A 25,363-nucleotide genomic window follows, 5' to 3' on the forward strand; every position below is an offset into this window, starting at 1 on the left:
AGGGGGAAATAGCGAGCAAAAAACAAAAGAAACAAACAAAAAAATTAAATAAAATAAAAAAATTCAACATATTGTATTAATCAGCAACAAAGTAATGCCATAAAAAATAATAAATATTTGTTAGATTTAAACGTAATTAGCAAACAAAAACAAGAAAATAAAAATAAATAATATTAAAAATAATTTAAATAAATAAAAAATAAATGGCTAAAATTAAATATTTATGTAGCAATAAGGTATTTTAGTGGTTTAAAATTATAATAAAAATCAACATATTTAGTATTAAATTACAAAGAAAAAGGTGAGTTATACAACTAACAGCAAACAAACAACCCCCCTCCACACCACTCCACCCCCACCAAAAGCGAGGGGAATATAGAAGTTTCTGGGATCACCCATATTTTCTGGTACATATGTATAATATAAGAATAAACTGTTACTAGCAATTTCTATATTGAGACAAATATCTTTTTTCGGAATTGAAATATTGAAAGTTAACATAGCTCGAATACGATTTCTCAGATTTGTTTCAAAAATATAACAACCAATTCTTATGCATATTACCTTCAAGTTAATCAAACATTGTTTTAGCTGATTTTCAAAAAAAAAATAACGCAAAATTTATAAATGTTTGTTTTACAAAAAATGTTACAAGTAAATGGAAAAATATTTTATTTAAATTGATCTTAATGCAATGATTAAAATAATGTTGGAGGTAATTTGAACTAGAACCAGTTGCAATGTTATTAACCCAAATTGGAGAAATCATTATCGATTAGTATGCTAAATCATGACAATTTAAAAAAAGAATAACTTTGTAGGCATTGAACATTAATTATTTCATATACATATATTAATTGACTGCTCTGTGTAATTTTTGGTTTTAATCGGATCTATTTTTTTTTTAAATTTTCTAAGCAAACCACTGTCAAACTAAACTAAGGCAATTGTTTCAAAAGATTTGCAACATTCAGACGCATTTTTAATTATTGATTTATTTAAAAAATTGTATATTTTGTGATTAATTTATTTATTTATTTAAAAAATGTTTGAAAACACATTTTACCTTTCAATACTTGTACTAGATAAAAAGTATAAATAATATTTCATACTTCGTATATAATTAAAGAGAACAAATTAAAAACATTTTCAGATAGAAGAGGATAAATCAGTTCCCTACTTATTAAACATAAGAATTCAGAGATTGAATGAAAAAATTATGAATGATAGTCAACTTATGAATTATGCAATCTACACATAAATACGCTACGAAACGTGAACAACAGAGTTTTTAAAAATATAATTATAATAATTAGTAATTTAACAAACAAACACAAAAATTATAATCGTCGCCCAGGATAATTAAACAGGAAATTTAGCTTACAAACCCTAAATATATCAATTTATTAATTTCAAAAGTGACAGAGATAACACACAAAATTCAAATCAATAATACTCGTAAAATATGAAAATCAGGGATGACAAAGGAATTTTTAAAATTTATCATCCAGTATTAAAAATTTGACTTCTTCGATTATGATTGTGCTAAAGCACATTTTCCAAATTGTTACAATAACATGTTAAATTTTCGTATTACTCGACCTTGGCTGTTAATTAATTAATTTTATTATTTCAAAGCAAATTTTTTAATTAGGCTTAAGTTCATTTTATTATAATTTATTTGTAATAATTCAAAGAATATCACTGAATAGTAAAATTTTAGACAATTGGCAGGGTAGAAAATGCATTCCAATTTGCCAATTGTCTAAAATTTTAGTATTCAGTGATATTCCTTGAATTATTACAAATAAATTATAATAAAATGAACATAAGCCTAATTAAAAATTTGCTTTCAAATTATATATATAAAAAGTTCGAATAATCACCAAAAATCTATTAATTTTATTATATTAAAGAAATCTTAAAGTTGGAAAATGTTCGAGTTATTAAAAAAATGTTGCTCATGAAAAAATGGCGGTATTTCATTATCATTATTCTGTTTCATATTATTTACGTATGATTCCAATCGTTAATGAAGTAATTTTTTGCATCACTGATATTCAGCGACTTTGCATCAGAAAACTAATGGGTCGATTATGGATGGCAACCGAACTTCAGTTCCGTTCAGTTTGGTCGATTATGAAGTTCGGTTGCCATCCATAGTCGACCCAAAAATTATGCTTAATTATTTGACGTAAATCAATGTAAATCAAAGTTTCAATTTGCGGTAGTGAAGCAATATTACTGTATTTAGGAACGCACCCAATATTCAGCGTCTAACTTTTTACCTATTTACCTATTTTTTAAAAATGGGGCCAATATTATTTGCGAAACCATATGAACATTTTTCAGACTAGTAAGTTCAATATCGAAAAAGGTTTATTATTTTGTGAGCTGACTGTTGTAATGTTTTCCTTAAATTCTTTTCACACTTGCATTTTTGTTATAGGATTGATAAAAATGAAATCAATTTTGCCAAGTTCCATCCATCTTAATAGACATCAGAAGTCTATTGATATTTTTGATCAAAATTGTATAATTTAAGGATCGAGACGAGAATGTCTTGAGTGGATTTTATGTGAAATGGGGGCAGAAATAGGGTAATATTTTTTCCATAAAAGAAAACGGCAAAATATAAATCAAATTAATTGCATTAATAACATAAAAATTTAAAAACTATAAAGAAACAAATATTGTGCATGCAGAAACTTACCTTTTCGCCCCTATTCTGTAAGAAGTTCGTTTTAAATGCCTTTTCAAAATAGAACCGACCCGGGTCACATGCAATGTTCATTTGTAAACGTCGAATTAATTGAAAACGCGTTATTTCATAATGTTTTAGTCGTACAGAACATAGGGATTACAAATTCGTTTTAAATTACATTTTCTATATCATGCATGCATTAATTATCAAGATTTTACACATTGGAAGAAATGTAGAGCGGAGGTAAATTTTAGAAATGGATAGAGTGTTCCTTTATAATCTACGAAAAATTTTAAATTACAAAAACTTAAAAATGCAATGTTTGCAAAGCAAAAAATTACAAAATGTGGTGACATCTTTCCTAATAATGTTTTTTTTTTTTTTAATTTCATTCTTTTATATTTCCCATATTGAAAAATAAATTCATTATTTTTTATATATCGAGTTTGGCATTCTCAACAATGAGAGAGTTGTTTCGAATGTCAAACTCCCAAGGCGAATTTACTTTACAGATGGCGTTAACAGCACAGTTGATCTACATTTTTTTCGCCTTGGGGGTTCCACTTGTCAGAAGTTGTATACAGGCGAATTTATTTTATGTGAAAAGTTGTTTTGTTTACTTTTTCAATTTCATAAAAAAAGTTATTTTCAAAAGTTGTTTAAAATTATTTGCAATTTGGAATTAGTTTTTGTGTAAATAAAATAAAATGAAAAAATGCTGCATATGCAAATAAAACAACAACCGGGAAACGGTAGCTTCTTGCGCGTGATGACCGCCGGCTTAAGTGGAGCAAAATGTGCAGTCTGGACTTCTCCCGACAAGCCCTAGTTTGCGCGGACCACCTTGCGCCATCAAATATTTTGAAGCTGGAAAAAACTGGACTTACTGGCCTTAGGCACATACTCTTTGGAGGTATGTACTTGTTGGAGCTGCACCGCAAAACATTTTATGAATGCAAATAACAACCCTTAAGTACTTTTTTATTCAATATTTGTTTCATTATACAAATTTTTAATTATTGTTTTTTTTCGTTCACAAATTTTCGTTTGTTTTAATTAGCCGTTTTTGACATTTTTGCCCCTCAAGCAACAATAAAACACAATGTTGTTTTTGCAATGTTGTACTTGTTGTAATATCAACGCCACCTGTACAATAAATTCGCCTTGTTAAACTCCATATATAGACATTAATGAATTCGCTCGTATTTACCTGAATTCGCTACCGACACCACCAGGTATATAAATTCGACTTGAATTTGATTTTAAAAAATTACACATTCTTATAAAATATTTGGAATGAAATATATGCGAAATAATTTCGCATTTCCTAGACGACAATGAACAATCACCCCTATCGCGAATCAATATTTCACATGAAATATTTTCCCTTTTCCTTTTTTCGTTCATCAACTTTGTTCACGTGAAAAAATTCCCCTTGTTTTGAAATTTTTAGATGGAATTTTGTAAACAATAAACAGCTGTTACGAACAAATCAATTGCCGATAGCAATTTTCCCTTCGAGGGAAATGAATATTTCATGAGAACAAAATTTCACATGTTATTGCCGATAGGGGTGAATATGTATAATTATGTTGCTGCATTTGTAGCTTTTGTAGTCGTATAGCATAAAGCTTTGTATGTACTCTGTTTCGTGGGAAATGCTGTCAAACTACATATAAAATATTTGGAATGAAATATATGCGAAATAATTTCGCAAAAGCATGTGAAATACATCTGGCAACATTATTTTTCCACACGAAATAGCAGCACTTCTTTCGCACGAAATTAAAACCAACAGCTAGCTGTCAAACAGCATATAAAATTATTCGCATGAAAAAACCATAACATATGAACAGAGTACTAGGCTTTGAGCTTAGTATTTCGTGCGGTATGTAAATATTTGGAATGAAATATATGCGAATTAATTTCGCAAAAGCAGTACTCTGTTTTTATTGTGGAAAACATGTGAAATACATCTGGCAACTTTATTTTTCCACACGAAATAACATACGCAGCACTTCTTTCGCACGAAATTAAAACCAACAGCTGTTTTGTTGCATATAAAATTTTTCGCTTGAAACAGAGTACTAGGCTTATAGGTTCAACACAATGTTTGCAAAGCATAAAAACTAATTGTTTACTGGGTTTATTTTCATGTTTTATTTCACTTTTTTCACTACTTTAATTTCGCCTATTGAAAGAGGGAGAGAGGGATTGATGCCGAAACAATTTACATTACAAAAACACGAAACCAAAGCTTAGTGGTGTGACAATAGTAAGTCTGTATTTGGTTGTGGGATGGCAAAAAAAAATCAAAGACATTTTGCATTTCCAAGACCATTTGCACCAAAAACAAGTAAAATTCAGTATTAACTTGTAGAAATTATCAAGTACGCGAACATAACTTTAAATACATACACATAATTTCGTTAAAATTTAGCAGTTTACAAAAATTTTAAAATAATATATATGTAGATATTTATTTATTATTTCGAAACAATGTCGGTAGTATGAACAATAAAGGAGAAGCAATTAATATATAAAAATGACAATAAAAACCAAAAAAAACGGACTTTATTTAATTTGACTTTTCACTTATACGGTAGCCATACACCCAAGGTTGTGTTTCTACACTTCGAAAGGGTAATTTTGACTTAAAAATTTTATAAATAAAATTTTAGAAAATTTTGCTGAAAATATGTTAGTGATTCTACGATTTCTACTTTAAAGATTTAAAGCGAAATTATGAAATAAATTCACGAATTTACTAAGGTATACATAGTTATGTATTTATTAAGATATGTACTTATGTATGTATGTATGGATTTGGAATAGGAAAACTTTTATATTATTTACTACTTGTGTAATTTAACTATTCTATACATTTCTAAAATATGTATGTCATTTTTAAGAACAACAGCAAAGAAAGCTATTTTATTTTATACTCAGGGAATTAGATTAGGGTCAAAGAGGAGAAGGTGTAATTTGAATGAATTCAGTGCTGGGTAGTAGTAGCATATATGTACCTAGAAACTATATGGTATATACTTATAAAATCTATAATTTGGTATAGGTACATTGTACATATTCATGCCTTTTTATGGAAAAAAGAAATACAATTTAATTTAATAATTTGTTTATAGTAAGAAGTACGTACGGTTTTGGTTATTATAAGTTTTAGGTTCTCATCAGTTTTCTTGCGAACATGGTGGATTAGTGACAATGTCACATATGGTGAAAATAATGTTGAAGAAGAAGAAAAAAGTAGTAGTAGTAGTAGAAAACAGTAGTTGTATGTAGTACTTAGTAGTAGAGGAAAAATAGTAGTAGTAGTATTAGTTGTATAAATATAGTTGATTGCTTGGTCCCAGAATGCAAAATTTATTAATATGTATTTATGTATTTATTAGAAATTGATATTACATATGTATACCAAAGTATATATACATACATATGTATATTACGAGTAAGTATCTATGTATATAATAAACCACAGTACTCAAACAATAATAACAATAGATACGATCGAATTTCAAAATTCAAAGAAAGTTTTGCTGTGCTATCTATAAGCACGCAATAGGTTTCAGAAGTTAAGAATTTGGAAGTCGATTGATGCTCTTATGTTTTTATCTTTTTTTATTTTTCATTCATTTCTTTGTTCATATTTCCAGTTTTGTATAACTGCTTTTGTAAATTTTGTTAAAATTGCGTTAATAATTATTATTGATGTTACATTTCATTACAATTCGCTTGCTTGGTTTATTTTTGGAGTTAATTATAATTATTGTATGATGTATTTACTACAATGGCTTAAGTAAGTATCTTATTTTGTGTTTGCATTTTGTGAAGTAACAATTTACACTTCAGTCTCTCGTATTGCATCCGCGGGCTTAAATGTAAAAAAGTAATAACAAAAAATATAAAAATTAATCTTTCACCACAATGCATTTCTTTTTTTGTAATAAATATTTGATTAATTCTCTTTCAATTATATGTACATATACATTAACAACAACATTTATAAGCTATTTGAAAATAACTATATGGGTATTTCCATAGTCCCGAACGCGACATTCGTACGCATTTGAAGTGACAAAAAAAAAAACAAATTTATCATATTCACATTTGTGATATGTTGGATTAGTTGTTTCCAATAAATTAGAAATAAACGTGGTATCCCGTACGAGACAATAACTTCGACTTTAACTATTTAACTAGACCCACTGGTAATGCATTTTTAAAATGTTTTACTGCAATTCTCAATGTTTGCTTGCAGGTATAAGACTTTTTGTTTTTCTATCCCGCAACATTTTCTACTTTAAACAATATATTTCCCTTGTTTTGCCAATTTCGAATGCGCTTATCAGCTGATTTATAGAAATATTCTTTATATTCTCTTTAAAAAAAACATCCATTACTTTAGTTTATCTCTATTTATCTCCAAGTGCCGCATTTTTGCTACCATCCTTCCTACGGCATACGTTTTGCTCATCTCTGTCATATCAGAAACTTTTAAATTTGTATCGATGAATAGATTTCAAGATTTTCATTATCTTAAAAAAAAATCAAATAATTTTTGGTGTTTACTCACTTTTGAGGCTCACTGTATATGCATGTTAAACTAATAAAAACATAGTGTGTCTGTCTCACTTTGAAATTCAAAATAAAATGTTTGATGAAATTATTATATGCAGTAACTTTATTCTTAGTTAAAGCCACTAAATTTTGATTATTGATAATAAACGATGCTTTTGGTACCGGAACGCGACATTGTAACATGAACAAAATCAAATGAAAAATTCACTGTTAATCGAGTTTTGTTTGGCTACTTTTAACTTTTTTTGTATTATGTAGTTTGTTTTTCATAAAACGATTTCATAAGATTTATATGTGAAATAAATACTAAAGAGAAAAAGTCATTAAAAGTGGTTAAGAGCAAGACTATATACGTATATTTTAATAAATTTTCTCGTGATAACAACTAGGATAGCTAATAATACTTTATATGAATTATAAAAAATTCAATTTTTTAATAGCATTTTAATTTTCGGTTCCGGTGGACCTTTCAGTAGAAAAGAAATGACCATGTGTTGTTTAAAAATAATTTCTTAAATTGGTTTAAGTTTTTTTTTCGGTTAAAAATCTGAATACATATACTAGTAATGTTTTTTACAAGAACCCAAAATACTATGATTTTGTGAGCTAAGAAAATTGCAAATTTTTATTAATTGTTATTAATTTATATTTTTTGATTGCTCTTAATAAAAAATGTAATAAAACATTTTTTTTTTAATAAATCTATAATTTTTTTTTAAAAAATATTAAACAAAATTTGGAAGTTATTTTAAAGAATTATTATTTTCCGATAAGAAATATATTTGATAATAGTTATTTAAAAATTAATACAAATATTAGTTGTACAATAATAATTCAATAAGTAAAAAAAATAAGAATTAAATTTTTATAGTTATGTTTTAAGTAATTCATCATTTATTTTTTTATTTAAATTTTATAAATCTTATAAATTTGTTATTAATTTAAACGAAAAGTATTTGAACAAAATTCGCTAATGAAAAAAGCTAAACTGTTTTAAACGTTGGGCGGAATCAAAATATTTTTTTTTTGGCATGCAATTTCACACAGGTGCAACATTTTTAAATTATTATTTATTTCTCTGATACACCTGAGTGAAATTTGATGTCAATCAGATCAATCAGTGGCAGATATTTTGATTCAGCCCCACTGCGGAGTCCGAAAATTAACCCTTTATTGTTGTTGGGGTTAAAAAGGGAAACATTATTAAAAACGCTTAAAAAAAACCAGGTTAACAAACTTTTAGTTTGTAGTCAAAAAGCGAATATGACGTATATTATAATTTTTTTTTGTAATCCTTAACTAGTAGATTGCAATAGCATAACAAAAATATATTTGGCATAATTTTGAGTTTTATTTATATGGCAGGAGTTTCACTATGGGTCCTTGTGACTCAAATAAAAAAATATGTCTAATATAGCCATGATAAGTGGGGCGGGCGGCAGATTAAAAGCGGGTTAACGAGAACATATGAATTAACTTCTTTAAAATAAAAATAATAAATATATATAGAATTTATGTACGTATATTTATTTTTTGGCATGTATGTATGTATGTATGTAGGTAGATAGGTAGTAATTTTTATATATGTAAAAATAAAACACAATTTTTCATTGTTATTAATTTATAATTAATTGAGAAGTTTTTTGTTATGTAAAAAAGATCATGTAAATGTTATTTCTGCAACTAAAATTTAAACACTGTTTTTTTCTTACCGGTACTGAAATCTATGTATAGTATAGTTGATTTGATTTATTTATATTCAATCGAATTCGTGGTAATTGGGTTTTTTTGTGAAAATTTGGATTCAGTTTGAATTTTTTTTTTTGTTTTCATGGTTTAATAAATATCATGTATTGTTTTTTTTTGGAACGAATTAATGCAACATGAAAAAACAATTTCAGTCAATAATCAATCAGTCACATGGTTGGATTTGTTGGAGTATGATGGATTGATTGGTTTGGTTTTTATTTGTTTTAAGCAGTTCCAAAATTTAATTAAAATAAGAACACGCCAACATATGATTAAAAAAAACCAAAATAAATAATTTAGTAATAAACAACACATTGTAATGTATATAAGGAGATAGTAGTAGTAGGTTGGTTTATAGTTAAAGTTTTTTTTTTTTAAATTATTGTTAAGAAAAATATTAAATTATATAGGGTAAAGATGGTTAAAAGTTTGTTAAGGTCAAAGAAAAATACATTAGAATAATAATTAGGGCTAGGATTTTAAGGCATTTATTATTATTAAAAATGAAATATTTTTAGGCTCATAATGTCATTAATAAATGCATGAAAATGCTAACCCTAATAATAATGGTTTACGAAACTATATATACTTATAAGGAGGGCATGGTGGTTACGAATTGTCAACACTACATTATTTAACTACTTACAAATAAAATAAATTTGAAAAGGATTAACAATTACATTGAAAATTCATACAGCAACAATAATAATTACTAAGTACATTAGGAATGAACAACAAAATAAAATTAAATTAAAAGAAATGGAATTATAAAAATGAAAAAAAAAATTCATTAATTTGGGAATTTTGAGGAGTTTTTTGAGGAATTATTGTGACTTGCTATAATACTACAGCTTAGAACAACAACACTGAAGTTTTCAAATGCATTTACTTTTTCAATATCGTGCCCTATTAACACAGAATTTTGGAAATTCCTTTAGTTTTATTATGAAATTAAAAAAAAAACATACATTTTTTTTGTACATTTCCTAATAGGGGGGTCAGACGGCATGAATTGCATGTGTATTGGGACATGTATTCGATACATATGGAATTCCATGTGTATGTCAAAATTCACGTTATACATACGATTCATAATTTCCACGTTCAAACGTACATATGTAATTGCATGTGACATAACCTCTATTAGTTTATATGTTTGTTGTTTTTAACAATATATTCATTTAAAACCCTTTTAAATCACAATAAATATATTTAATGCAATGAAGCTTATTTTGTTATGATTTTTCTTTACTCTTTTTTGTTTTGTTTTTTTTATTTTGCACACACACAGTATTGTATTTCAAAATACAACACTGTTATACACACGAAAATAGAACATGCTCTAATTGCCAAAAATGTCACAAGTAATACACATGTATTTTACATACACAAAGTTTCATATGGATCACACGATATGTATATGTTTACATGTGGAAATATGTCCCAATACATGGCACAAAACACAAGCAATACATGCCGTCTGACCACCCTTTAAGCAATTAGTGTGAGTGAAAGCTATAACTGCCCACTTGACCACGGATGTCGATAATGAAATCACCATCGAAGTTTTCTCAATAATTTCTCGGGTAAAACATTCGAAAACGGCTATCGAAAGCGACAAGAGAATGTGCTCCTAGAGCTCACCTATCGCTTTGTAAAAAGAACCTTCGAGAAATTTTGAAACATAGATAATTCCTCAAACATATTTGTTTCGAAATTTTAACGAAAAAAACGTATTAACGACAAATTATTGAGGATTCAAATTTTTTTGAAATTTTCGAAATTTCTTATTTCGAAATTTCTTCATTTTAGTGAATAATCTTTATTTTCGAAACTCAGGTCGGGTGAGTGGTATAGGGAATTTGTAATAACTTCAACATTTTGAAATGCCAAACACGTTATCCATTTACACTATCGAATTTTACGAACCACTTTGGGACATTAACAAAAATAAAATCAAAAACGTTAGTAGAATGGTTTTCTTAAAACAATAGAGCCGTGTTAAGAAAATTTGTTTTCGACTTTATTAAAAAAATTTTATCATTTTCCAACGAAATTCTTTGAACATTTGACATTTTGATATAAAAGTATGAACATATGTATGTATATGAAAAAAAAAATAAATGTTTGAGATTTATATAAAAGAAATTTTAACCATTCGTTTGTTGATGATTCGTCCGTTAAGAAATTTGTAAATTTTATGAAAACAGGCTGTGCTAAACATTTTTTAAAACAACCAAGGTTGGCTACCGTTCCCCTAAAATATCTTTTTAGCTCGATTGCCGTTACCGCTAAGCTACCGTTATAATTGTAAATACCGTTACCGTTTTTATTTATGAAAATGCATTTTTTGTTATTTTAATAGCTGAGTTAAATATTTTATATATTTTTAAGAACTTTATTAATCATTTAAGTTAGATCGAAATTAACATTACCAAAATAACCCACAATACAGTCACAGCTAAAATACCGTTAGCGAAATAATCCCAATTAGCGTTACCGTTTTACAGTTACGAATCGGTAGCCTTGATCGTTATCGAGTGCCATAATCTTGAACAGGAAAACTATAATCAGTTTAATCCAAATCCATATTGAATACGGACAAAATTGTTTTTTTATTTCTTTATTTTTTATAAGAACAATTTTAGCTTTTTCCAATTTACCTCTGGCAACACCGACTGTTTCAAAAGTGTGCCGCAAAATGGGATAGTGTTTCAAGGTCAATATTTTTGCAAATATTGGAAACAATGTATTCTTTCACTTGTAAAGGTGCATTTAAACTTCAGACGCCATGCTCTCGATTATATTATTTTATAATTTTCAAACTTTGCAATATGAGTATTTACCATTCAAAAACAATACAGGGTGAGTGACGTTTAATATTCGCAAATTAGTTTTTTTGGATCACAGTCAATATCGCGATTTCTATACAAAATTAAATTATGTGTTATTGTGTTATTATGTGTTTTAATATATACATGTATAGCTATATATATGTACATATATAGCTCTCGAGCCTATTTTAATTACAATCAATAAATACAGTTATATATGTATGTAGAATAAGGAAGAAAAATTCAGTAATATTGTACTTTTTGACATGAAAGAATAAATTAGTACCTACCCCCACTGCGGTTCCAAATCAAAATCTAGGTGGACAAAATTATTTGGCGCTCTTTTTATATAGAATTGGTGTCTCCGATTCCAAAAAAAAAATGTTTAAAAGGTCACTATAAACTTTTTTTCAAGTTACAGTAGGGTCTAGAATCTAGATATATAAAAGTCGTTAATAAAAAAATTTAAAAAAATACATGAAAACGTATTGTGTTTCTGAAACTAAATTTTTAAAAAGATCTGTATTTACTATATTTCAAGTTACAGTATATATTTTAACAGAAATATATTTCGAGAAAACGAAATGTGCAATTGAAAACCCCATTTGTATTGGAAGAGAGCAGTAGTGCGATTCACTAACTTTAATAATGATAATCGTATCGTTAAAATAAATATAACGAAAATTTATCGAATTTGCTATTCAGTAACATTTTTAATGATATTCGCTGTCGGTTGAAATCATCTGTTACTTTAAGTAGTTTTTTTTTCGTTATGTTAGCGACAATAATTTAAGTTGTGTTTATTTAAGCGTTAAAGTATATTTGCAATTTTTTCTTCGTCAACTTCCTTTTGTAGCTGGAACTATCGTAAAAATAATGAAAACACAATTGTTCAATTCCCAACTGACGTTGTACAGTCTTATGAGTTATAAGTCGTCTGAATCTACAATAGTTGTACAAATGTTGTTGATAATTTCTATATAAATATTTTGTACAACACCTACAACATTTTTACATATGTTTTTCGAATGTTGTATGAAAATTTAAGTGTTACCAAAAGTTTATATTTATACATAAACAAAAGAATTTGTTAATTTTAGTGTAAAATAACAACCAAACGGTAACACTGAAATCAGTTGATTTATTTAATTTATGAAAAACGTTATTTTTTTTTAAATATTTGTCAATTGTTTGCATTTTTACACAATTCAAACATTGGTTTGCTATTGTTCGCTGCACTATTAATTTTACATATTAATAGACTCTGGAAAGTTTTGTTTTGATCTGTTTCTTTTGGCATTTTCAAGGCTTGACAAGGTAAACAAACGACTTTACTAAATCTGTGTTCCCAACCACAATAGTTGTATCATACAACGTACAACATACAACTACGTTGTGAATTGGACAAATATAGTTTACTTAACTTATTAGAATTTTCAAAAAAATAAGCCGAAAAATAAGAGGAATTTGACAATTAGATTACTTATTATACTACTGGAAGAAGTACTTATTTTTGTTCGCGATGTCCCAAAAGTAATCCTTTATATTTTGGACGGAAATAAGTTGTTTTGTTAGTAGAGTTATTTATAAAATTATGTAAGTCGCAGCCACGTGTCGAACCAACAACTTTCCGACTGCTAGTCAACGTTGTACTCACTACACCACTGGTTAATTATTTAATTGTGCGTCAAATAATGGTTTTCTGCTTTTCGCTTATTTTGATATTTTATAGACAGAGATGTCATATCTTAAACAATCGTTAAAAATAAATTACTGAATCACACTATCGTTACTGCAAGCGATTATTTATGTCGATAATCATTACGATTGTCGGTTCGTTAAAAATTAGTGAATTCCACTACAGATTGTCAGCTTCCGAAAAAACTTCGATTTTCCAAATTCTGAAGATACCGTTTTTTGATAATTTTGTCCACTTAGATTTTGATTTGGAACCACAGTGCCCCCTTACTTCATAGAATGTACTTGCATTTTAATTATAACTTTGTTTGAAATCGAATTTATTAAACTCACATTGTTTGTCATTTATTATTTTACCTTCAAATTTTGATTTTGCAAAACAAAAGCGATAATAATAATAAATAGATTAATAGATAAAGTAACAGTTTACAATTTGTACCTCATACTAAAACCAAATGTTTGATTTTTGCTAAAAAGGAAAAATCATCTCGGTTATATATGCAATTGAATGAAAACAAATTTGGAACCACAGTGCCCCCTTACTTCATAGAATGTACTTGCATTTTAATTATAACTTTGTTTGAAATCGAATTTATTAAACTCACATTGTTTGTCATTTATTATTTTACCTTCAAATTTTGATTTTGCAAAACAAAAGCGACAATAAATGAAAATAAATATGAAATTTTTAAACAAATACACCGACTATAATAAAACATATTTGATATTAGTAAAAACATAGTAGTAATTACAGTGATGTTTGCATTTGGATTGATAGTAGGGTTGCAATAAATTTCAACAAAAGTAACACATATGTTATATGAATTCCTTTACTTCAATATATAATGTACGTTTGCCTGCTAGTATTTACTAAAGTTTAATTATGAAATTTTTATTATTTTCAATACAAAAATAAATAAAACATTGAAAAATAGTAAAAGATAAGTATTATAATATGTATGTCGATATATTAAAGTAAAAAATATTATGTGTATGTATTTTTTAAATATATTTAATATTTGTAATATTAAAAATTTATAAATTTTCAGTTTTGGTGTGATAAAATATTTGGAATTAAATTTTTTTACATAAATTTGAGTAAAAAAGGATAATTAATGTAAAATGTATTTTAATATTTGAATATGTTGTTAACTGTAAGAAATAATGTATAGGTGTAACAAGGTTTATTGTAGAGCTCAAGTACCTAGTAGTTCCCAAAAGAACTTATTTTAAAATTTAGCAACACCCGAGGTGTCTTAATTTGAGACCATGTGACCCCGTCGCTGGTTGCATATTGAAAACTTGAAATTTTCTATAGCCTTAATATGTTTTAAAAAATTGATGTAGCCGCTCAGAAATTACAGATTTATTTAAATTATTTAATTTCGAAATTCACCCATAATTTAAAGTTTAACTGTAACCGGTCTGTAACTCCGATAACCTCCTGTTCTGTGACTAGTTCTTTGGAAATTGTAACGGATTTAACATTCAATCTTTAAAAAGTACATATCAAAATCACATATTTTACAAATAAAGAATCGTACATATTATACAAAATGTATTACAGTTTGTCGATTTGTTGAATATATAATTATTTGTTGTAGTATAAACAAACATAACTGCCACGCCTCCCAACAATTTGATACCGAGAGTTCATTATATGGTTAAATTAAAATTAATGTTAGATTTAGATTTAGTATTAAAATTAATATTAATAATAATAATAATAGAATACGTATAATACATAGATAATAGAAATATTTTGTGCAGTAAAACGTAAATAAAACTTATTTTCATTAAACTAAAAACCTCAACAAAACGAATATCAGTCTAGTATATAAAAAGATTACTGACTGTTCTTTTGATACATACATATTTGTAAAATCTATAATATTTATTCTCCACGTTCATGAAGTAATTTATGTTGAAAATAACAGTAGCCCATCAAACCTAATTTTTTTCAATCAGATGTTATAATACTCAATTTATTTAAATTTTTACAAGTTTCTCAAATGAAAACAAAAAATATATTAAATTTCGCCTTTACTTACAACGGCTTACAACCCTATAAAATTTGAGAGTTATCACAAATTCCTTCCAAACCATGTCTGGCTACGAAATTTTATAATGCTAGGCTATTTTCATAAATCACAACATCCTCTGACAACAAAAAGTTAATTCTGCCCCACTGTGGAGTGCTGACAAAGTGTAACAATAATCTCTTGTACGGGTATTAGAAGAAATCATGGACCGATTCTTACAATTTCCTACACAAATTGTTTTTTAATAATAGAAATAAAGTATGTACAATTTCAATGTATTATCCGCAAAATATTTAAAGAAAATATCAAAAAAAGTTCTGAAAAATATCATATTGGATGTTGTCTCACATCTTGGTCCATAACTCTTGTTCTACTTGACAGATTTTGCACATTTTCAATACCAAACATTTCTGACCAATAAAGAATATTTGAAGAAAATTGCTTACTCCTATGTCATTCCCTGTAGATAGAATATACATAAATACTTGTGTGGGTCTGCGATGAATATTTCGATGTGTTATATCATTTTGGTGGTGGGTTTTGAAAGAACCAAAAACTATTTGCTACTATTAATAATTTTAAAACAAATTATTGCATGAACGTGAAGAAAAAATCATATGTAAATTAATGTTATTTAAGAGCAAAACAAAATATCGAGTAATACAATCTTTAAAATAATTTTTTATTTTTTTTTTTTTGATTATATCGATGTGATATGTACGTATGCATGTCATTAATATTATAAAACAACAACTATGTACACAAAAATCCTTTAAGAATTATTGAAAGTAAGGATACATTTTCTGTCTTATAGGCTTAACCAAACCTAAGATGAATTTCCATAAAATTAAAATAAACCTATGGTTTCTAACCGTACTTCATTTATATGCAAAATTTAATAAAAAGCCAATTAATTAATAAACTAGAAAATTCAAAAAAAAAAAAAAATATTTATATATATTTTTATTTTAAAAGTTACATTTTTTATCCTAACTAACAGCTATAATCTCAACGGATGTTTTGTAAATGTAATTAATGTTGAATTTGAAAACACATTTTAAGATTTGCATGAGCTATTAGCAAGAAAGAAAGAGGGTAGGTTAAACAATTAAATTATTAACAATAAATAAACATATTATTTAGCTGTATTGAATTTTAAATACACCCGATGTGTCTTACTTTGATCTATAAGGATCAAATATATTTCTTCCATAACCATTATAAGTTTTATTAAAATCGTTGTATTGCTTTATAAACTACAGTATAAAAATTCATTTTTATCTTTGTAAATTTTAGAAATTTGTCACTTTGATCTAAAACGCTCTTTTTTTAAATTGAGTTATACATATACATATAGAAGCTTTTTTCTTGACCGCAGATACACCCAGAGTCTATGGCGGGAATCGAACCCGCAACCCTCAGATAGACTAGGGCCAACACACTGTCGCCTAGTCTATCGGGGCACCCGATTTAATATTCAATATTCACCTAAGAAAAACCACTTATATTTTGTTGTTAATGTTTTTGTAATAGTTTGGTAGTTGTAGTGCAGCCTTTTAACTGAATCACTAAAAAAAACAACCTTTTTGTTCGGAGCGGCACAACTCTACATAGTAAATCCCCCCTGTATTGGGTTAGACTTTGTTAGGTGCTCCAAAGTATACAATAAAACCCTAATTAAGCTTTGCTTTATTTCTGTGAAATTCTACAAATTTACTTATCTCAAGACAGTGGAACGAACATTAGCTTTTAACACATTTTCTAAAAATATGTTTTTATATACAACACAAATGGGCAAAAACATTGGATACGCGCGATACAAAAAAAAAAACTATTTTTTTTTAATTGCGTGAAACAATACTTAAGTATAAAAAGTAATTCTTAAGGTAGGGTCACACATGGCAAATATTTGACGAAAAAGACGTAACCACATTATTTAGCACACATTTGTTTGACGTTGTTTACTCTTACAAGTATTTTGTAAATAAATATTTGATTTGAATTGTCCTAAGTAAAATATATTTTATTTAGTGGTGTGACCCTACCTTTAGTTGTGCTATTACTATTAAATTTTCTTATTATGACAGAAACATAAGGAAAATAAAATATAACTTATAAATGATAAATGTGATAATAGTTTTTAAAAATAAAGCATCAAAAATACATAAATAATAAAGATAAACCATAAAATCAATGATATTTTGTATAATTTCTGTTCCCTAAATATGTGTATAAGGTGGTTTTTTGAATATGGAGTATTTCCAGGAGTAACTCTTGATATAACACTACAACTCTGGAAATTTAAAAAAAAAATAAACTATTATTAATAAGTGCTCCATCAAGACTAAAAACTCGATTGGGCACGGATTAACTTATTGGATTTGTCTTAAATGTTCACAGTTGTACTATTATATCAAGTGCCATAAGTGTCAACGAAATTCGATAGCAAATAAAAACCCAAAATAAAGTCTGTTTTTAATTTAACATTTTAACCGGCAAATTGTTATTCGACATACATAATAGTGAAAACGATGATGTGTCTGTCTGTCTGCCTGCCTGTTCCCCAGCGTGTTACTTCACTTTATGACGTTTTCTTTTCTGACCTTCCTTTTTCCGAATAGGGCTTACATTTCAAATACTGTGCATTGAAACCGAACATAATTATAAGGCATCAAAATAATGGTATTTACAAAGTCTATAATAATAAATAGATTAATAGATAAAGTAACAGTTTACAATTTGTACCTCATACTAAAACCAAATGTTTGATTTTTGCTAAAAAGGAAAAATCATCTCGGTTATATATGCAATTGAATGAAAAATATGCAAAAATACCCAATATATTTGGCCATATCGGACTTAACTATTAACTGATTTAATCGAAATATATTTGTTTAAACAAATAACAATTATAATATTACATGAAGCAGCTGTTTTTTGAACGCATATCAAAAATTAAAACCAGTATTCTATAACTAAATATTGCTGCTTAATGGAATCTACAGCAACAATATTTATTAAATTTGCTCTATAACATCTATAACCAAACAATCAGAACATATTGTTACGAAATTGTACTTGAATTCAAATATAACGATTTTAATGGCTGCTTTAAAGTTGCATAATGGTATTTGAAAGCAGTGCCTCTCAAACTGTAACATATCTGTGGGCATAAAAGCTTTCAATTCATTATTGATAGTAAGTATGGCAACGCTGAATGTTTGCTGCGACTCGTATATTCGAATTCGAATATTCGAGTTTTGACAGTTAAAGAACATTGTAGAAAGTTCACCAGAGATGGCGTGTGTATTCGAAAGCTCTAGACTTCGAATATTCGAGCTTTGACAGTTAAAGAACATTGTAAAAAATGCCTTAAAGTGTGCTGTATTTTTCAAGTGAATTCGTGTAAAGTGTGTCTGTATTTCTGCGTATTTATAAATGTGTGTAAAAAAACACTGAGTGACTATTTAACTCTGTGGTTGTTGTACATTTTAAATAAATAAAGAGTTGTTACAATTTTTAAACTACTAAACGGCTTTTATTTGCAATCAAAAGTATCCGGTTTATTTAAAGGTAATAAACCAACGTTCTGAACAGGTTAAAACGTAACAATATGTATATTAATCAATGTAAAGAAAATTAAGCCTTATTACTAAAATTTTAAATAATTTAAAAATCATGATACCTTTACCGAAATAACTACAATTACTGTTATCGATATAATCATAAATACCGTTACCGATATTTTATAAATATTTTCAAATTATAAAAATACAAATTTTTGATTTCAATAATTTTTTAAAAATTAAAAATTTAATGTACATACATTAGAGATGCTAATCGGGACTGATTTTTGAAAATCCCGGGGATCGGAATTTGGTAAAAAATACCGAAATTCCTACCCGGGGTTTCGGGATTTTCGGGAAATCTAAAATCCCGAAAATTATAAGAAAGAAACGTACATAATTATGTCTTTACAATTGAAAGTAAATTTTTTATTTAGCAATTAATTTTTATTAGACACTAAAAATCATACTATAGCATCTATGGTTTCGTCTGCCATTCTGGAACGAATTTTGTTGCCGACATATGCTGTTGCCGAAAAACATCTTTCATTTTGGCAAAACTGTTTGCAAATACTTATAACAAATCTGCAAGTATTTTCCTCTTGTTTCTTCAGAAATAAAGTGATCTATTTCTTTTGCAAGTTGCAAATCTACATTATAACTTGGTTTCGTTATTGTTATTTGAGTTTTTTACATTTATTAATAATATCTTTTAGCCTTGAGTAATCGAAATATTTTCATTTTGTTCGAGCTCCTCATCTGAGATAAAATCAATTTCGTTTGAAGAGGATTTAAATTGAGTTTTGTTAGATAACTTACAAAAAAATATGAAGAATTGATTTTCCAGAGCCCCACTCTAGGAAAACCAAAAATACCGCTTTCCTTTATTAACTATGTTGTACCAGGAGTTGAGCTTAACAACTTTGCTGAACATCACTTTGCGATATTCGGACATGTAGAATGTCAAAATGCATAAAAAAGGCACACAAAAATGACAATTACCCCTATTTATTTATTTATGAAAAACGGGATTTGGAAAATCCCGAAAATCCCGGGATTTAAAATTAAAAAATCCCGGGCTTCGGGGTTTAAGAAATCCCGAAAACCCCGGGATTTTCGGGAACGGGATTCCCCGTTTGGCATTTCTAACATACATACATACATAAAAATCGTTGTAGCGAAATTTTTTTAGCAAAACTTCGAAATTTTTGTTTTTTAAAACGGCATAAAATTGGAAAATGGATCTACGCTGTTAGTTTTTTCTACAATTTTCCAAACAAAACAAGCTGTAAATGATTAAAATCTGTCCACAACTTTTGATTTTATAAACAAAGATAAAACAAATATCCCCTAATAACATTTTAACATTTTTCCCCATATTTTTGCAAAAAGTCTTCTATAAATTTTTAAAAATCTTAAAAATTTTATACATTTTTGAAAAAAATTTCGTCAAAATCAACAACAAACAGATAATTTACAGAATCTTGACGTTTTGTAATATATTTTTGTGCACTGCATTGCCGACTACTATAGTACTAAACATCGGATAACACAGCAAGATGTATGTATCTATGTATTTTGTTAAAATATGAGGGGATATTTGTTTTATCAGATTTTAATAATTTAGTGCTTGTTTTCGAGTACACTGTTTTGTTTTCAGTGTACTCGAATTAGTTTAACCCGCCGGGTGCCCTGCTTGACAGTTTTTACAGTGTAATTGGTCATAGCTCCCATATAAGGACCACTTCCAAAAAGCACATTAACCTCTATAAATATAGAACTAAAATTGTATTCAGATCAATATATTGTATCCAGAAAATGAATATCGGTCCATATTAGGTTAATTTTATACCTAACGTTATTGAGATAAAATTCAAGCAAAATAGGCCCCAAATACATAGAAATCACGTTAAAATATTTAATGATGATCGGCTCATAATAGGTTATATATCCCATATAAGTCCCTCATCCGAAAAATACATTACCGCATATAAACATTCATATCGGTAAAAAAAATGTAACAGAAATACGTTTCAAGAAGATTTGGTGACAAGGTTCATAATTATATATAGCTCCTATATTATGCTCACATCCAGAAAATTCATTTAACGCGAAAATGTATCACATATTTGTGATATAACTCCTTTCCATATGCAAAATTGAGTCAGAACAAAAACATACTTTTGAAGTTTCACTAAATATATTTGTTTTACCTTTTTTATACTTAATTTAAGTTTCGGCATAGCCGATAACTTAACAATATTTTTTTTTCCTTTCAGTACCATTTTTAGAATTTTTTAGCCTTTTCTAAATGCCATTTTAGCAGTACAATTTTTTAAGAACTGTTCACACTGGTTGCTAAGTTGGCTTTTTCTTCTCTTGTATGTTGCTAATAAAATTTTAAAGATTACTTTAATTTGTTTAACAAAATATTAAAAAATTTATGATGGAGTTTTGGAAATGGTACAAATTAGTAAAAAAAATTTGTTGACAGGTGGAAATGTCGAAATGTTAACCTATTTAGGCAAAAATTGGTAGCACAGATTTTGTAATCGATTTTAATAAAATATGGTTTGTTTTATTTGTAAACTATCTACGGCTTTATGGTGTACGAATAGAATCGCATGTTGTGGACTTTTTCGATATCTTATGAATTTTTATATATTGTGCGAAACCATTGAACAGTTAATATGTTGGTTAGCATTACAAAATTGTATGAGTGACAATATAAGTTATCTTGACACTGAATTCTGTTTCAAAAATCCTTAAAAGTCCTTATTATCAACGAACAAAATAATAAATGTGGGGAGAGAACAGAACAGACACACCATCCGCCATTATTTTTCATAGCCAATTTTACATATTTCTAATACTATTATTAATTCATATTTAAATATATACAATATTATTATATGTAGTATTATATAGTATATGAACATATGTTTCTTAGTGCAGAGAAATGATATTGCATACTCACTTCTCAACTGCATATACATACATATTTTTGATAAATTATTACTTGTTTAATTAAAAATAATTTAAATAAAACCATAAATAAGTAAATCAATAAATAATATAAAAAAATAAAAACAATAATTAAAAAAATAATAAGATATATAAATATAAGATAATTTAGTTAAATAATATAATTTTTTTTTTTGATTCAATGAAGCATTTAAACAAAAGGGTTTGACTTACTTGAGTTTGTAAACGTGTGAGGCCGCGAATCCATAAGATTTGACCGGCACGTGGTTTTTTATCCGAGTCAATAGAGTCAAAACGTTCTTCTCCCAAATTCATGCCATCGGTATATTCCTCTGGATGTCCTCGTCCCCATCTAAAATAAATTATTAGTTTTTTTATACTTTTTCGAAACAAACATTATAAGGATTAGGAAAAATAGGTCTGTAATACCCTCCACCACCACTCGAAAGAAATATGAATTTAAGATTTCACCAAAAAAAAAAATATTAAAAATCAATTTATCAATTGTTAACGAATTATAAAATAAATTTATATTCTTTATCATTGGTTTTTCATACCTAATTTTTCATCCATAAACTGTGATATATTTTATATATTATATAAGGCTAATTAATGGTAGGGTCACACATGGCAAGTATTTGCTCAAAAAAGCGTAACCACTTTTTTTCGCACAAATTTGTTTGATGTGTTTACTCTTATGCTATGTTCACACTTGGGCTTTTAAACGCGTTTAAGCAAAATTTTGATTAAGTTAATCAAAGCCGTTCACATTACATTTGAGATGATTAAGTTGACACTAAAATGATTAAGTTGACAAATAAAAAATAACAAACAAATTTATATTTCTTTAATGCAAATACTTTATTAAAGATATCAGCAGATTATTTTAAACTTTTTAATTATGAAATTGTGAACATTTATTTATCGGTACTACACTAAAAAGTGGCCGATACTACATCATCATCAGTTTGAGGTATGTTCAGTTGATTCTACGTGATTAAGATTTAATCATGTCAATTTGAAGTGATTAACAAATCATTTAAATGTATGGATAATCATCTCGATTTTGAAGTGATTAGAGCTTAATCACGTTTGAGATGATTAACTCTGCAAATGTGAACATAGTATTACAAGAGTTTTGTAAGATCAAACAGCATCAAATTAAACAAAACTAATTTTTTTGTTTTCAATCATACTAAGTAAAATAAGTTTTTGAAATAAATAAATGAATTCAAATGTATTTTATTTAGTGGTTACGTCTTTTTCGTCAAATATTTGCCATGTGTGACCCTACCTTAAGTCAACTTGTTATTAATTGTTGAAATACTTGTGTAAAATCTCATAATTTGTAAATTTTAAACTTGAACAAGTATGAGAGCTATATTCGGCTGTGCCGAATCTTATATACCCTTCACCAAATTATAATTCAAAATACAAATATTAAATATTTTTAGGTAAACAAAATTTTTTTTCCAAAATTGTTTTTTTTCATTTATTGGAAAATTTTTTTTCGAATTGTTATTTTAATTTTTTTTAAAAAAATTTTTGTTATCTAAAAAATATTTTTTCCGATTTTGATCCATTGTTGGTCCAACTTACTATGGTCTTATATACGTCGCACAGTGGGGGATCTGAAAAAAAAGTGGAAATAAATCTGTAACTTCTAAACGAATTGCCCGATTTTAATAAGTTTATGTTTTGAATTTGAGCTTATAACACCAAGGGGGGGCCGAGCCACAATGCCCCAAAGTGGGGCACCTCGGGTATATCAAAAATTAAAAATGATGCCAAATTTTTGTTTGCGATCCGATTTGAAAAATGTTTATATATATGGAATCTACTAGACGAATTTCTACACGGGAAATTTTATTAAAATCGGGCACTTCGTTTAGAAGTTACAGATTTATTTCCACTTTTTTTTCAGATCCCCCACTGTGCGTCGTTGCAAAGGTCATTGAAATATATATCATTAGATATCCATATAGTCTATATTAATGACTTAGTAATCCAGACATAGGTCAAAAATCGAGGTTGTCCTGGTTTTGTCCTCATATCTCAGCCATTTGTGCACCGATTTTGCTGATTTTAAATAGGAAATTTATTGAAGATTTGGATCCCGAAGCTATCTAGGGTCTTCAGAAAATTAATTTCAACAGACAACAGACAGGACATGGCTTAATCGACTCCGCTATCTATAAGGATCCAGATATATGTATATACTTTATAAGGTCGGAAAATTATATTGTGGAAATTACAAACGGAATGAGAAACTTATATATTACCCTTATCACGAAGGTTAAGGGTATAAAAAGTAGTTTGAATAAAGGAAAAAATATATGTAAAACAACAAAAAAATTGTCGTATGCAACAATTCTTTGAGTATCTCCGCATCGCACATTGGGTGAATTTCTAAAGAATGATATTTTTCAGATTTTTTAAACATATTTTGTTTAATAATAATAATTTTTATAATAAACCGATGACCAATTTTTCACAGAAAAAAAAAATTGGTTTATTTTAGAAATTGGTGTTGGTGCGTGATGTTTTTGATTCCAAATGACCTCAAAAAATTATTTTCATTACTAATACAATATTGGCCATAGGGTTGCCAGCCTGGCTGGACTTGGCTGGATTGTCCAGCTTTTTTGATGCCTGTCCAGTATCATTTGTCCAGCTAAACAGAAATTTTCGACAATAATATCTATATTATTTATTACTTCAAATTTACTTACTACTAATTAGTACACAGTAATAACATATGCAAAAAAGTGTGTATTTTTTGAAGAAAGGAAAAAATAAATGCCAAAAAGATTTATGGGAATACGTGTCATATGGAATTTCTGACAATGATGTCAATGAAGAAGAATGTAAAAGTTAAGGATTATCAGAATTATATTTTATGCAAAACATAATGCAGGAATTTCATACAACTATTATAGCTCTTCAGAATGACTCTTGTACAGTTTTAGAGTTGCTCGATATAATGACCGTACTTATAAATAACCTCAAAAGTAGAATAAATGAAAAATTTGTTGGCACCAAAGTTAACAGCATTTTAAAAAAAATTCGCCTAATGAATTTTTAAGACTGAAGTAGAAGACTTTTTAAAAATTGCGGTCAGCTATGTAGAAAACGTTTTTTTTAAAAAATTGCATTTTTAAATTTAAAAAAAAAACATATTTTCTTGGG

The 25,363-nt window shown here is 27.5% G+C and overlaps 1 protein-coding gene across 10 annotated transcripts in view; it reads right to left on the reverse strand.

Annotated features, from left to right (window-relative positions):
* Positions 1–25,363, reverse strand: part of PMCA (plasma membrane calcium-transporting ATPase 3) — a 141,701-nt gene that overhangs the window by 47,255 nt on the left and 69,083 nt on the right. For 7 of the 10 annotated variants that reach the window (XM_065514656.1, XM_065514655.1, XM_065514653.1 and 4 more), the window contains one exon: positions 22,388–22,526. In XM_065514656.1, the coding sequence (XP_065370728.1) occupies positions 22,388–22,526 (139 nt within the window). Of the gene's footprint in view, positions 1–6,084; positions 6,594–9,012; positions 9,025–22,387; positions 22,527–25,363 lie in introns of those variants that run through there. The other 3 variants (XM_065514652.1, XM_065514651.1, XM_065514657.1) reach the window with 2 other exon arrangements.

This window comes from Calliphora vicina, chromosome X (assembly GCF_958450345.1).
Source record: "Calliphora vicina chromosome X, idCalVici1.1, whole genome shotgun sequence".
NCBI classification, from domain to species: Eukaryota; Metazoa; Arthropoda; class Insecta; order Diptera; family Calliphoridae; genus Calliphora; species Calliphora vicina.